Here is a 16,592-nt window from a genome sequence, read left to right on the forward strand (position 1 = left end):
TTCATGTGTTCACATGCAAACAGTCTGAACACATGACCAGTGGAGGACCGCCTCTTTGTGGAGTTCTGGCTCCTGACTGGATGAAGTGTTTTGGGATACTGGAGAAGTTTCTGCTAGATTTACCTGAGACCGTTAGCAATGGGAAAAGATACGATAAAATCGTTCATCGTGATTTAAATAAAAGTAAATGGTAAGTATTTATGTAGTGCTTTTATTGATGACCACTCAAAGAAGCTTTACACTACAATTTTGCCATTCATTCAGCCCATGTTGCTGTCAGGTTAGGTCCTTGAGCCAGGGATTGAACCCTCAACCTTTGAGTTCAAAGACAATTCGCTATACCACTGAGCTGCCAATTGCTTACACTAAGTTAATCGTGGTGAATTATTGCGATAATCGTGAATGGAGAAAAACATTCATATTTCCCACGAGTGACTTAAGAATTGCGTCTAACTCACAAACATAAGTTTCGGTCTGTGTCTGCTTAAAGTTTTTTAAGACTCTAAATAAGTTCTATTTAAACATGTTTATATCAGGATAATCGTGGTGGGGCTTTCTTTATATCGTTATAATGCCTGATCACAACATAAAACTGATGAAGAATGAAGAATATTACTGACGGCAGCTTAAAGTAGCCAATACAAACATATATAATGCAAATTTACACCAACATCAACTTTCTGATTTATTATATTGATCATTCCTTGACATAACACAGGTGAATGTGACCCTTGTAACCCTCTGGTCAGCAGGGACGTCAGTCCATGTCCATGTCCGTGTCCTTGTCTTATCAGTAGGTTCAGACAGAGCAGGCGAAAGTTCAATGTGAATATTTGTTTTGTCTTTTTTTCATCTCTAGAGAGCAGAGTTGACATATTCCCGGGCTAAGAAAGTGAGTGTGTTCAAGCTGCGCTTTTAAAGCTTTTGTTGTTATTCTGACTCTGTCTGGTCTTTGTGAGCAGAAGCGATGGAGTCTTCCAGTTTGAAAGGTGAAGCTCAGGTCGTCGGGTGGAAGTAGCAGTGAGCCACCAGGGGGCGTCTATGGAAAATTAGCTTCTTGGTTTTATTTTGAGTCATCTTCAATTGAACGTGACAACGTTGTAAATGATGTTCCCGTAAAACGACTCATCTGTCTGAGTCAAAGCTTCACTCTGAGGGTTCTTATAACGATCTGAAGACTACGTCCATTTATTCTACCGTCCATGGTAAACGGCGAAGGAAGCGTTTACAACAACTTGCTGTTAGAATTCACTCGACACTGAGAAACACGGAGAAGCTAAAGAGTCGCATGGAGCTGATCGACTTCATCGAAATTCTAACTCTAACTCATTTGTTTGTATGTTTATAAAGTTATGCGCCGTTATTTTGAATTTTACCATTACAGTCCAGGGCCCTTTTTTAATTATTATCATTATTATTATTATTGTTATTGTTATTGTTTTAATGTTGATTTTCATTCTCACCGTCTTCACTTGATCATGGTAAAAATGTCTGCTGTCCCTCTGACAGACAAAATTCAGCTTTTGTTTTCATGAGACGCACTTTTGAAAACATGGGCAAACTGAATGATTCAGTTCACAAGATGATTCTTTAGGGTTCAGATTTGTTTTTCAGGGCACTGATCTTTTTGGTAGGCAAATACATGACTCTTATTTTCTCCATTGATGATTTAAAAAAAGCAACTTTCCTTCATATTAGAATAAGAAAGACTTTTATGCTTCATGATTGTTTATGAAACGTTTGTTCTGTGTAAATCATCTATTTATTCATAAGCACCAGCTTTATTTTTTTGGTGAACCTGGTATCTGGGTCCTAATCTGTTTTCTGAGGAGCTTGTGTATTTAAAGAATAAAATGAATTTTATGAAAAGAAAGGTGTCTGTAAATGTACGTGCGTTTGCGTTTGCATGTTCTCCACGTGTGTGTGTGTGTGTGTTGGTTTTCTCCAGGTTCTCTGGCCTCCTCCCACATTCCACAAACACCATACTGGAAAAGATGTGAGTCACACTTTTTTTTTTTTGCATAGAATTGTGATCACGATTCTCTGGCACGATTTTTTTCACTAATTTTTTTTTTTTTATTGCACTCATGAACAAAAGACTAGAAAAATTCAATTAGGCGTTCAAGTAAAGTGCCAAACAGTAATGGCGGCTTGTTTGTTACTGTAGATGTACTTCCTGTTGCCAGTAGGTGGCGCATGACTAGATTTGCAGATTATCATCTAGAAAAAAAAGGTAAAAAAATAATAGGGCATCGTCTATCCTGCCTCGTCATCCTTTGATGCAGCATCATCATCGAAAGAAGGCGGAGTCTGTCTGAGGGGGAATGCTAGCAAAATGTAAGAATATGTTATTAACGTATAATTATACTGTTAAAGTATAATTGGATTGCCCTAAAACTTGGTCACATGGTGATTTAATCATGTCTTGGTGAGTTTTGGTGTTGGTGTTAAAAGTGCACGAAGAGTAAGTGAAAGAAAAAAGATCAGAATGGATAATCTGCATTTTCCCTCTTTGTTCTGTTAATAATGATTGTGCATCATTTAAATTGTATAGTTATTTTACACATTTACTCTCTGAACGATCAGCAGTGTTTATTATTTTTATTTTCAAACGAAACGTTGGTCACCTCATTGTCAATTCTAGCAAGAGTTTGACATTTTAAGAGTAAAGCCAGAATTCAGAGATTAAAATCAGAGTTCTGAGATTAAAGTCAGAATTCTGAGATTAAAGTCAGAATTTAAGAATTCTGAGATTAAAGTCAGTATTTAAGAATTCTGAGATTAAAGTCAGAATTTAAATCAGAATTCTTAGATTAAAGTCAGAATTCTGAAATTAAAGTCAGAATTTAAGTAAAGAATCCTGAGATTAAAGTCAGAATTCTGAGATTAAAGTCAGTATTTAAGAATTCTGAGATTAAAGTCAGAATTTAAATCAGAATTCTAACTTTAATCTCAGGATTCTTTACTTAAATTCTGACTTTAATTTCAGAATTCTGACTTTAATAATATATATAATAATAATTTGTGAGGATAAGCAAAGTTAAAAAAAAATTCTTAAAAAGATTTGTAAAAAAAACAAAAAACCCCGATCTTTGAAATCATCTTCTGGGCCAAATACTGATGCTGGTGGGCCAGTTTTGGACCACGGGCCACCATTTGCTGACCGTTGCAATAGGGCGACACAACTATGATTGTATGATGGAGAGTGAGACACTCGTATGATGGAGAGTGAGACACTCGTATGATGGAGAGTGAGACACTCGTATGATGGAGAGTGAGACACTCGTGTGAAAAAAAGAAGCATTTCTCCTTTCAAGATGAACCAAACTCTTTATTGTGCGTTTAATGACGTGATACAACAAAAACATTCATATAAAGTTTGAGTTAATGCTGTGACAGGTTTTTCTCTGGCTAAACTGATTCACGGGGCCACGCCGTGTCAATAGCCTTCAGCTCAAAGTCCAAGTGTGTATGTAGGGGCGGAGTGGAGTGGGAGTGGGGGGCGGGTGGATGGGTGGTGTTTTCTCCTCTTACATCCATTTGCCTCCAGTGTGACTCATTTCCAGCCCGGGACACATCAGCTGAGACATGAGTGGACGAGTGGGAGACCTGAGCCCCACACAGGCTGACGTCTTAGCAGAGGTAAGAAAATGATTCATGTGTTCATACGGGGTTGTGATGATGTGTGAGGTGAGATGTGAGAGTGCTTCGTTGCTTTTGTTGTGGTTTCACTCAGAGTGAAAACTGTGTGTGTGTTTGTGTCCATAGTGACACACACACACACACAGTTTTCACACTGTTTACACACAAATTAGAGATATTTGCACTTAAAACAGTAATTTTGCTGCCTCTTTGGTGATGTTTGCTGTGCTCTGGTCTCCACTGCTGAAACACATTAAACACATTCATCACAGTAAACCGGTTAAACCAGAGCTTTCATTGTGTCTCACCCAAAACATCTAATGCTGCAGATAAACTAATCACAAGAAGCTAAAAGTGGAAGGAAAGGTGTGTGTGTGTGTGTGTGTGTGTTTTGTTTTTTACTTTTGATACATAAAAGTCCATGTTTAGTTTTACCATTCATTTTCATCTAAAACAAAAAAAGTCCATTTGAAACGTTCCCTTAATTATTAGGTAAAAGTGGAAACTCTGCATAACCATAACATAATGTCTTTTATTTTTGTTAATAAATCATGTAGTTTTGCAATTCATTTTCATCCAAAACATGTAATCCCTGAATCTTTATTTATATGAAACCGACATAAAATAAGCTAAAAGTGGACACTTCTAACGTAAGGTAAAGAGAGGTTTGTAAACACACGACGTGGAGAAACTGAGATGAGACGACTTTAGCTCCTCTCAGAAACTCTGATGCTATTAATAACACGTACTGTATGTCATGTATACGTCTAAATATAAAGCAGGACCTTCTAATTTCACACATGCTTATCTGTGCAGTTGTTGGTTAAACAAGATTTTTTAAAGCCGTAATAATCTGACTCACACCACAATATACGGCAGAGTAGAAAGTGTTGAAGGTCACGATAATCTCATTATTGATATAAAAGATCCCGGTGTGTAAATCTGAATCGTTCCTACTTCCAGCAAAATCATGAAACAGTTCATCACAAAATTATCAGAACTGCACAGAAGGGTATTAAAAATAAAACAGCATGCATTTTGAGATTAAAATCAGAATTTAGTCAGAATTCTGAGATTAAAGTCTGAGAAGAACGAATTCTGACTTTAATCTCAGTGTTGCTGTTGCCTCTGTCGGTCATAATATAAAACAAATCACTTCCTGTGTGCAGTTATACAATCGTCTTTGTGTTAACTTGGTTGAAAACATTTTTTTTTTTTTTTTACATTTAAAAGTCACGTACTGCAGCTTTAACAGCCTCTTCCCTCCAAAATGAAGGGGATTCTCATCTTTATAATGTTTTATTATGAACGTGTTTTTGATCTTTAAGGATCTTTATCCAAGTTTAATATAAACAGACAACAAAGGCATTCAATAAATAATAACTGCATCAGATCACGTGACCTTAATCAGACTTTTAAATCAGACTTATTAATAAAACAGAATCAGATGAAATTTTTCCTCTATCTCTGGTTTTTAACTTTCTGTTTCTTCTGACTCTCCCTCCAGTTTCGGGGGAGGATCCAGGACGTCCTCCCTAATCTGCCCGCACAGCATGACCACTACCTGCTGCGCTGGCTCAGAGGTGACACACGCACACACACACACACACACTGCTGATGAACCATCAGTGACTCCGTGCTTTTACTCTGAAACTTTTCCTGTCGTCACGTCCACTGTGTGACACTTTTGATGAAGTGAACCACAGAAACGTGGAAACACGCCGGTCGACTTTGACCGGAAACAAACAAACAAACAAACAAACAAACAAAAGAAAACAAAGGCTGTCAGTGGTCAACATGGTTCACATGTCTGTGGGAGTTGATGCCTCAGGTTCTCTCACACACGCACACACACACACACACACACACACACAAACCTGTTCCCATGTGTTTTAACTGCAGTCAGTTTCAGTTTCAGACTGTTTGTCATCACACATTTTCATCCTACTCAGCATTTTTGACCCAGACACTTTCAAACACTGATTCCCAGTGTGGGCCATGATGGTGCTGCAGGTGCTCATTTTATTGTGACATGAAGTGTTTGCACGTCACATATTTTGAGGCTGAGCCAAAGTTATGATTCATTTTAAATCACGTTTTTAGTCGTGATATAAAGTAGCGATAATTGTGCAGGAGTCACAAAAATAGAGCCTTTTTTTTCTTTTCTTTTTGTTCATAAAAACGAGTGAACTTTGCACTTTTCATTTCCAAATTTCACAAATTCAATGCGATTTTAAACATGTTGAGTACTTTTTGCTCAGGTGTGTTTATATAGTTGGTGAAAATGATCGCCTAGTTTGTGCTGAAAGGAAAAAAGGGATCTAAGACACTCTATATTGCACGTTCTCTGTATATACTGTACGTTTAAACATAGTAATGGAATAAAAGCAGCCAACATTCTCTGTGTTCAAAGGGTTAATGTGCTGTGGATTGATGCGTTGCAGTTAATGTGAAGGTGAAAACTGTTTTCCCAGTTGAACCATGACTGAATATTTGTATTCAAAGGGATTTAAATGCTCGGTGATCCTCGCCCTTCACGTCTAAATCCTAATCACAGTGGAATCGTAGAAACAAACGTGTAAGTTACACGTAATAATCAGGTTGTGCGCTCCTATTTCTTCTTCTCAAACATCTGACAGTTTGAGGTTTAATTCCCAAGCTTCTCATGGTTCAGTCCTCTCATATTTACCTCACAGAGCTGTGGTCATGAAAAGAGTATTTAGTGACTTTATTCACCAGGTTTAAACACTTTCTTTTATCACATATCTGAGAAAACATCTCACAATGGATCTGGATCTTCTCTATGTAGATGTAAATTAAATAGGATTAAATATAAACATACAGCTGTTGTTTTTTTGTTTTTCTTATTTAAATGACCTCGTGCCTGCTAATTAGAAAGCAGGCACAAAAAAGAAAGAGAGAATTGGTGTGAAATATAAGACGGAGAGAAAGATTTTGATGCAGATTGGTAATTCAAGGTTAGGAAAATATAAAATGTCCACGAAAAGTTTGATTGGATAAGCACCTCTTGTCTCCACCCGCCCCTGCGCTGCCGCTGTATCCACGCAAGCACTCCCTCAGTCAGGTCTGATAGTTTTGCTTGACGGAGTCTGTTTTCAGATGAAGGACGCGGTTTTGTCGTTTCTGTTCATGACGAGCAAACAGAGGCAGAATAATAACATCAACAATAATGTAGAAAAAAAATCACCAAAAGCTTCACACTGCAGCTTTAAATCTGTGTGTGTGTGTGTGTACTTAAATATTTGCATTGACTGTTCACTTTGACCTTGAACGTGTCCTGAAAACAACACGCTGAATGTCTTAAATGACACAGCTCTCAGTGAAAGACGATGTGCTGTTGTCGCGCATCATCATGTTTCATGTTTCACTGAAACACAATAACAAGTGAGTCCAAATCATATCGTTTAATGTTGGAAACTTTCTTCTTTTTTTGTTCCTTTTCTCCAGCTCGGAGCTTTAACGTCGTCAAAGCTGAGGCCATGATCAGAAAGGTGAGCGCCGGGTTTCTGCCGTACGTCACTCTGTTAAACATTAAACATGTTTCCCAACATCTGAGAACATTTACGTCAAATTCTATATCGATGTGGGACTGTGTGGTGTGTTCAAGGACACAGCTCACAGAGGGGAAGATTGGAGGCGTTTGCTTTTGCTTTTTTTTTTTGTTTGTTTAAGCAGATATGTACACATTTCTGAAGCCGTACGTTCATTCTGTAAATAGTGATTATTAGTGCACAGAAGGGAGTGTATTCGAGGGTGGAGATAAAGTATAAGAGAGTCAAGGTGGAGATGGTTTGGTCACGTGCAGAGGAGGGACAGGAGAAGTGTGAGAACCACCAAATGTGGTTTATTTTTTATCTTCATACTACTTCCAGCGGTGGTGCAGCACATGGATGACCTTGGTATAGAAGGTCTCATCGTGATATTTCCTCTGCAGGGACTGACTTCTCGTCTCTGACGCTAAACCTGCTGGATCTGCTTCAAATCTGCCCCTTGTGTTTTCATGTTGACCAAACATGATGTCATAATCCTGCCACCGTTGCCCTGACTTTCTTCATTCCGTCTCTGTTTCTGTGATTGTTTCTTATTTGAATAACTCTCTCTGTCTCTCTCTCTGTCTCTCTCTCTGTCTCTCTGTCTCTCTCCGTCTCTCTGTCTCTCTCTCTGTCTCTCTCTCTGTCTCTCTGTCTCTCTCCGTCTCTCTGTCTCTCTCTCTGTCTCTCTCTCTGTCTCTCTGTCTCTCTCCGTCTCTCTGTCTCTCTCTCTGTCTCTCTGTCTCTCTCCGTCTCTCTGTCTCTCTCTCTGTCTCTCTCTCTGTCTCTCTGTCTCTCTCCGTCTCTCTGTCTCTCTCTCTGTCTCTCTGTCTCTCTCTCCGTCTCTCTGTCTGTCTGCAGCATGTGGAGTTCAGGAGGCAGATGAACATAGACACCATCATATCTGACTATCAGCCACCAGAGGTGAACAACAACACACAACATGCTTATTAATAACACGACACAAAGAAACATTTGATTTAATTTGATTTATATCGTGATATATGTATATCAATATCGATTGACATGAAAAGGTATATCATGATACATTTTTTGTCCATATTGCCGAGCACTGGTGTCCGGTCATGATCTTCCTCTTCTTCCTCTTCAGGTGATTGAGAAATACGTGTCCGGGGGAATGTGTGGCTACGACAGAGAGGGCAGCCCCATCTGGTATGATGTGATCGGCCCTCTGGATCCTAAAGGTCTGCTGCTGTCCGCCACCAAACAGGACTTTCTGAAAACCAAGATCAAACACACAGAGATGCTGCAGCGGGAGTGTCGGAGGCAGTCAGAGAAGGTCAGGACCTCTCCTCTCCTACCACCTCCCCTTGTCTCTTGTTTCCTCTCCTCTTATGTCGTTCTACCTCTCTTTAACTTTCTCATCATCTGTTTTATCTGATGTCCTCTCCTTCCATCTTCTTATCTTGTGTTCTTGCTGTTGTTGCTTCTCTAGATCCTCCTCACACATCTCGTCCCCTCAGTTCTTCTTATTGCTTTTCCACTTCCCCTCAGACAGCACGTCCATGTAGACACCACAGGAGTTATATTTGGGCTGATAATATGGGTCCCAAGCGGGTTTGTGTATGGTTTCTATGGTGGACAAACTGGTCCTCTTCCTCTTCAATATTGAGTTCTTCAACTTCTTTTTCTTTGTCAGTTGGGGAAGAACATTGAAGCCATCACTCTGATCTACGACTGTGAAGGACTAGGACTGAAACACGTGTGGAAACCTGCGATTGAGACCTACGGAAAGGTTTGTCATAGATTCACACAGAGGTTAACACTGCATCATCATCATCATCATCATCATCATCATCATCATCATCATCATCATCATCACCGTCGTGTCTTCCCATCTCCTGCAGGTCCTCACCATGTTTGAGGACAACTATCCCGAGGGGCTGAAACGAGTGTTTCTCATTAAAGGTACCTCAGTCCTCACTTCTGTAGCACATCATGTAAAGCTAGTCTTCATTTGTCCTCCTCATCGTCTCCTGGTTTTCAGCTCCCAAAATGTTTCCAATGGCCTACAACCTAATCAAGCACTTCCTGTGTGAGGAGACGCGGCGCAAGATCATCGTTTTAGGTGGTCAGTTTCCTGTTTTTCTTTTTTTTTTTGGGTGCGAGGCTGCACACAGCGGTGCTCTGCAGCAGCAATGACGTAAAAAAAGACATTTACACTTGAAACAATATGGAGTTATTGCTATATTATTATTATCATAGTTAAATTATCTCTTTTTTTTCAGCATATTAAAGGGATTGATCAGGTTTTTGTGGTATATAAGTGGTGGTTATATGAGCCGGTCTGAGTATTTCTGTATATTGAACAGTGTATTTCTTCTTCATGGGAGAAGAATATTTGTCACAAGACAGAAATAATGTGTTTGAAATAGCACAAATGTGTTATTTTTTTGTCTGGAAAAATTAATGTGAAAATCAGATAGTGAGTTAATACAAACAAACAAAGTTGTACTTCCTCCCTCACCCAATGAGAATCGATAAGAGAATCGATAAGGAATCAGATCGATAAGCAATATCGATAATGGAAGTGGAATCGTTAAATTCTTATCAATTCCCATCCCTAGTCACCGGGGGGTGCTGTGCCACTTTCAGCTGACATAGTTCTTTTTTCAGTCAGTCCTTTGTTTTTAAACCACACTTTAAAAACCCAAACTATCCCTTTAAGAAATAACTTAATTAGAAAATTATCATTACAGACTCATATAATCAGCCTTTTTTCTTGGGGCCCCTTTAAGCTCAGGGCCCCAGTCAGTTCCCTGCCTTACCTGCTGCTACAGGCTCCATGTTTGACTCTGCCTACTTTCTTTTTTAAAAACTCAGCCCTGACTGTTCACACGTCACATCCGTAGGTAACTGGCAGGATGTGCTACGTCAACATATTGACTCCGAGCAGCTTCCTGTGGTGTACGGAGGAAAGCTGACAGATCCTGATGGCGACCCTCGCTGCACAACTATGGTGAGAGTGAAGATAAGAAAAGCGACCGGGTAGTTTCTTGTCGTTCCTGTCTCTCAATGGTGATGATTCAATATGAAGGGTTTTCTTGTGTGGTTGCAGATCAAATATGGTGGCACGGTGCCGAGATCCTACTATGTTCAGGACTCGGTGAAGGTTCAGTACGACACCAGCGTGACTATCAGTCGCGGCTCTGTCTTCCAGCTGGAGTGTGATGTGACTGCGCCATGCAGCCAGCTGAGGTACAAAACATCAGGGTCTTCTATAAACAGCTGTCGAATTTGAATAACAATGTTCAACGGCAATGTGTTCTATTGTTTTTTAATAACTAGTGACAAAATCAGAAATTGTAAATAATGCAGTTTTAATGGAGAGGATATTGACACTATGAGTGATAAATGTTCATAATCATACTAAATACCATAAGCAGTGGAAACACTGTCATGTTGCTGTGCGTGTTTGTACCCATGTAAATAAGTAATATTTAATGGTGACATATTAGCTTTAATATCAAAAGCTGACAAAAAATCTGTACTTTTATGAGATATTTATATTTGAGGCCAATCTCCAAGTGAAAACTCTATAAACCACTCCCACTGGTGTGTGCTCCACTTTCCAATATGATGTATATTAACAATATACATCATATTGTGTATTTCAATGCATTTCTGTGTTACTACAGCGAAGATTTGATTTTCAGATTGCAAAATGTTGGTTTAAAGAATCTCTGACCCCCCAGGTGTCAGTTTGCCAGTGATGGAGCCGACATCGGGTTTGGCGTGTACAGACGGACCAAAGAGGACAGTCAGAAACTGACTGACATGCTGCAGGTGCTGCCCAGTGAACGCTACAATGCACACCTGGTCCCTGAGGACAGCTGGCTCACCTGCCCTGAGCCTGGAGTCTGTGAGTGTCCACCTGTGACCTTGTCAACAAAAATCAAGTTCAAACTGAGGGTTATCTCCCAATTTACACACAGTGTGGGTCAGTAAGGGTTTGTTGGGAAAGCATCCTGCAAAAAAACAAAGGAAATCAGTTTAGACTTGAGAAAGAGGATTGTAAAGTAGGTAGGTCGGTACTGTAGGTAGAACTTGACCCACATTGACATGCTGAGCTACAGAAATGATTCATCACAGTTCAGTTGAACTCTGCCAACAATGGTGCTGGATTGAACCACTCTAAACCATCCCTCCTTCCCTCCTTCCCTCGTTCCCTCCTTGCAGACGTGCTGTGTTTTGATAACAGCTACAGCGTCCTTCAGTCCAAGAAGGTGAGCTACAAAGTGGAGGTCCTTCCTCCTCCTCTGGATCCACACAGCAGAGGAGACGTCAGGCTGCAGTGACCGAGGCCTCACGTGGAAACACAGATAACTGATCAGCGTTCTTGGCTCATGCTGCGTTCCATTTGCACCGGAACTTGGGAAGTGGGAATGACGTAACCCAGAGTTCACTGCGTTCCAGTGTACAAGTCCAGAATAAACATGGACGCAGATGTATCTCAGGGTAGCCATTGTTAGCAATACTAGCCCATACCAACGCTCCACATTGTATTTTACACACACACACAAACAGCGTAGCAACATGTCTACAGTTAAAAAAACAAACTTTACTGTGAAACAAATACGACATAAGTGCTATTAATGATAAAAGCAGCAGTGTTTGTGTGCTGGCAGGTTCCAACTTCTGAATTTAGCTTCTGAGCTAAGTTCTGCGGTCTGATTACAAATGGAGCGCACATTAGACAAGTTACACAAACATTATTATACATGTGGTCCGCTGTACGTGAAGCCACACCTTGATTTTGTTACGTTTATAGTACCTAGTTTGTTTTATTTACTACAAATGGAACGCACCAAGATGCTACATGTTAGCTGTAGCTACCACGCTAACCCTAATGCTAGCATCTGCTTGTCCAGGAGAAATTAGTGTATGTAAGTTCACAAACTTCAATACCTGTTTTTCAGACATGAACATTTCAAGTGTTTCTTTTCCAATGGGAAACACACACATGTGAGGGGGTGTTGCGTGGTCTATAAGCATGAGCTGTCGCTGCACTGCGCTCATGAAATTTGACTGGGGAGCTAGCATGAGGGCCACACGGTTGGTGTTGTGGTTAGCACTCTTGCCTTTGCAGCAAGAAGACACAGGTTTGTGACACGGTCGGAACGAGGACCTTGCATGGAGTTTGCATGTTCTCCCTGTGTGTGTGTGGGTTTTCTCCGGGATCTCCAGTTTCCTCCCACAGTCCAAAAACATGCATATTTGGGGATTAGGTTATTTGAACACTCTAAATTGACAGTTAGAGTGGATGGTTGGTAGTTTGTCTCTAAAAGTGTCCCTACAGCGCAACCCTCAGGTGGAGGATAAACTGGTAGAAAATAGATGGAGCTGGCATGAGACGTTTTGGAAAATGTCCAGATTAACTTTTGCAAACATTTGTGTTCTCGCCTATAATTTCAGGAGTATGTCTGGATTACAGTGCAGGTCTGAAAGAATCTCAAATTCTATGTCGGTGATGCATCTGGCTATGTTTTTGGCCGTGTGGCTTGTATGAGCTTTTGTCAGATTCTTGCCTGCTCTAACTTAATCTAAAAAAAATTGAAAATACACATTCGAACAGTAATTACAACATTCGATTATTAGTGATTTTTTTTATATTCAAATTATATTCGACTCCTGAAATTCGTTCCAACAGCCGTAGTGTCACTATATAATAAATATTCTATTGGTTTCCCGCATATTTGATGTGGCAGAGATTTTTTTACAACAGTCCTTCCTGACACAACCGTCCCATTCCTCTGGGCTTGGGACCTGGCATTGAGAGGACACTGGACGTCGCCCCCCTGTGGCTGTGGTCAGTTTAAATTGGGTACTTTACTCAGGGCTACCTCAGCTCTTGACCTGTTGGGATTCGTACCAGCAACCGTCCAGTTACAAGCCAAGTTCCCTTTCCACTAGACCCAGGAAATCCTACATATACCCCCTTTAAAATCAAATCAGCTTCCTGTTGTAAGTCGCCCATAAACTGATTGACTTGAGTGAACATAAACAAATCACATGATGCTGACAAACCACAGATCGACCAAAACAAAGAAGTTTGCTCTTAAATCACAAATTTATTCCGTGCCATGTTAGCACCAAATTAGCACACAGTGGAATAATAAAGACTTTTTTGATTTTTTCTCTACATAGACATAGATTTTTTTTTTATATAAACCAAAGCACTTCATTAACAATTCTTGTATCAGAACCCTGAGAACACACACTGACAACCAGTGTCATTATACTGACTGTGACGTAGCATCTGTTTATGCATATATGAAATATTTCATTTTAATAAATCTAATGACACAAACTGATAGAAATGTATTTTACTTGAACAATCAAAGTTTAACATACATAATGTAGAAAATGTCAGTATAATTTACTTTTCTTTTATTTCAATCATTGTGCTTGCTTTAAACTTATTTTCTCCCTTTGAGAATATTGTGAAAATGTGCAGATTAAGATAAATGTAAATGTTTCAGAAATAGTAAGTGATACACAGACTAGTCCTCTGTTGTGCTATATTGTGTTTTGATCATGATACTGAGAAATGTCTGGTTTCTACTTTACTTAGGAGCTGTTATTTCCAGTTTGTTTTTTAAGATAGAGAACACACACACACCAAATAAGGAGCAAAGTGATTGTTTCATGTGATTGTGTAATAATGTTGCTCATAATGAAGGTTTTTATACTACGGTCCTAATGACAGACTTTATAGAAATGTTGTTTTTTTTTTCAGTTACATTAATGCTACTTTAATAAAGGCTGCTATTGTGTATTCATGTCTTTGCTTTCACTGCATCACACTCGCGACAACATCAGATGTTATGAGAATTCATTCACAAAGAAGAAAATAATTCTATGATATCATTCAATCACCACTGTGTGCAAGTGTCTCAATACTTACTTTTTCTTAAAGGGATAGTGTGACGGTTGTTTTTTTTAAGTGAGAGTGTGAAAGGTCGTCATGCAGAGTCAGTGTATACCATTCATTAGACAGCGTTCTACGTGCTGCCTTATAAAAGTGAGACTGGAACATGATTTAATTACTTAATTTTTATGACATTTTTTGACATGAACAGCCCAGTTGAAAAAGATCAACATGCATAGATTGTGAATCTGAATTACATTACAAATATAACAGTCTTTTATTTCTTGTATTGTATATTAACATATTATGGTGTGCTGCATTAATTATATCATAATCATATTTAACCTTGTTCTTTCTCTCCTCAGTTTCCCTTGTGTATTTCCTTCCTTTCCTCTCTCTCTGTGTCCTCATCTTGCAGCTTCAGGATCCAGATCCAGTTTTGAGGTATATTTATACGTGTATACATAAACAGTTTACCTTTAAATGTACATTTACATTTAAGCATTGCTGGAAGGAGCCGGAGATAGTGAGTCCATATTAAACAGCAGCTGTTATAATGTATCGTTGGCTTTGCTGGGAAGTTTTGGAGACGTTTAGCTGGAGGTGATGGGCTTTCATTCATGCAGATATGTCAGAGAGACAATCTGAGATTTGTGCTGAGACTGTGTGGTCGTCAGGTGGGAATGACAGATACAGCTGATGTGTGTATATGTATATATGTGTATATATATATATATGTGTATATATATGTGTATATATATGTGTATATATATATATATATATATATATATGTGTATAATATACATACATACTTACAGTGCTGGGCAAAAGTATTTGCCCCCTTCCTGATTTCTTATCTTTTTGCACGTATGTCACACTTAAATGTTTCAGATTATCAAACAAATTTTGCAGAACATCAAACAAAATGCAGTTTTTAAGTGATGATTTTATTAATTAAAGAAGAAAACTATCCAGTCCTACATGGCCCTATGTGAAAAAGTAATTGCCCCCAAAACCTAATAACTGGTTGTGCCACCATTAGTGGCAACAACTGCAATTAAGCGTTTGTGATAACTGGCAATGAGTCTTTCACATCGCTGTGGGGGAACTCTTCTTTGCAGAATTGTTTTAATTCAGCCATATTGCAGGGTTCCTGAGCATGAACCGCCTTTTTAAGTTCATGCCACAGAATCTCGATTGGATTCAAGTCCGGATTTTGACTAGGCCACTCCAAAGTCTTCAGTTAGTTTTTCTTAAGCCATTCAGAGGTGGACTTGCTGGTGTGTTTTGGATCATTGTCCTGCTGCAGAACCCAAGCGTGCTTCAGCTTGAGGTCACAAACGGATGGCCACACGTTCTCCTTCAGGATTCTTTGGTAGAGAGCAGAATTCATGGGACCATCACACTAACACCACCATGTTGAGTTTTTTCGCCTTGGAACTCTGCCATGCGTGCCCCAGTCTCTTTCTTATGCTTGAGTCATGAACACTGACCCTAACTGAGGCAAGTGAGGCCTGCAGGTCTTAAGATTGTTCTGGGTTTTTTTGTGACCTCTTGGATGAGTCGTTGCTGCGCTCTTGGGGTAATTCTTGTAGGCCGGCCACTCATGGGAAGATTCCCCACTGTTCCATGTTTTCTCTGTTTGTGAATAATGGCCCTCACCGTGGTTCAAAGCTTAAGAAAACTCTTTGTAATCTTTTCCAGACTGTTAGATGTGAATTACTTTGTTTCTCATTTGTTCCTGAATTTCTTTACATCGCGGCATGATGTCTTTACCTTTTTTACTTTGACTGACAGGTTCTATTTAAGTCATCTCTTGATTCAATAGGTCTGTGACAAACATGCAAAAAGAATAAGAAATCAGGGAGGGGGCATTCAGATTCCCCTTTTCACCAGTAGATGGTGCTGTAGACAAGGACAAGAGGGAAAGGCAGCATTGCATAACGGTCCGGGAATAACAGGATCTTATAATAAATAAATAAAGATGATCCCACCACATCAGAAACTAATTTAGAGACACATTATCTAGAAATGTGAAACAATTCAATTCATCTTTTAAAGGTACAGTGTGTAGAATTGTGTCGGTCAGAGATCTCTGACCTCACTCTTCATGCCTCCAGGTGTGAAGGTGAGCCCATGGTCAAAACTCAACATGGTGTCATCTGTAGAGAACAGACAACACACTCTAAAGAAGTTAATTCTGTGCTAATGAAACAACAGTTCATATATGTCATAAATACTTGAATAAATTAAATGATTAAAAGATTTTCTTGCTGAATGCAAATGATGTCACCTAAATCTTACACAGAGGATGTTTCAATGTGAAAGTATGTGAAGCATCCCTCTAATAGTGAGCAATAGCAACGGTTATTCTGATTATTATTAGCCTGTTATTGTTGTTGTTGTTGTTGTTGTTGCTGTTTCTCAGTTGCAGAGCACAGAGCCTGTCTCTGAGTCTAAATGCTGTGTTATGTCTCCATCCAGCATCCTGGAGCCTGGGCTCTGTG

The 16,592-nt window shown here is 39.4% G+C and overlaps 1 protein-coding gene across 1 annotated transcript; it reads left to right on the forward strand.

The window, feature by feature from the left end:
* Positions 1-3,555: 3,555 nt before the first annotated feature.
* On the forward strand, positions 3,556-13,992 carry sec14l7 (SEC14-like lipid binding 7). The gene is made up of 12 exons (XM_058618045.1): positions 3,556-3,642; positions 5,150-5,225; positions 7,111-7,154; positions 8,055-8,117; positions 8,305-8,493; positions 8,854-8,949; positions 9,062-9,122; positions 9,202-9,285; positions 10,067-10,173; positions 10,273-10,412; positions 10,910-11,076; positions 11,394-13,992. Exons 1-12 carry the CDS (start codon positions 3,589-3,591, stop codon positions 11,510-11,512), a joined length of 1,200 nt encoding a protein of 399 aa, XP_058474028.1. The 5' UTR covers positions 3,556-3,588; the 3' UTR covers positions 11,513-13,992.
* Positions 13,993-16,592: the final 2,600 nt, after the last annotated feature.

Source organism: Solea solea, chromosome 19, assembly GCF_958295425.1.
Source record: "Solea solea chromosome 19, fSolSol10.1, whole genome shotgun sequence".
In the NCBI taxonomy this organism is placed as follows: domain Eukaryota; kingdom Metazoa; phylum Chordata; class Actinopteri; order Pleuronectiformes; family Soleidae; genus Solea; species Solea solea.

What these genes read in the sequence shown, in the direction of transcription:
- sec14l7 (XM_058618045.1), top strand. Translation starts at nt 3,589, where the DNA reads ATGAGTGGACGAGTGGGAGACCTGAGCCCCACACAGGCTGACGTCTTA. An exon ending in GTCGGAGGCAGTCAGAGAAG is followed by an intron (nt 8,494 to 8,853) that starts GTCAGGACCTCT and finishes TTTCTTTGTCAG; the next exon opens with TTGGGGAAGAACATTGAAGC. An exon ending in ACGAGTGTTTCTCATTAAAG is followed by an intron (nt 9,123 to 9,201) that starts GTACCTCAGTCC and finishes CCTGGTTTTCAG; the next exon opens with CTCCCAAAATGTTTCCAATG.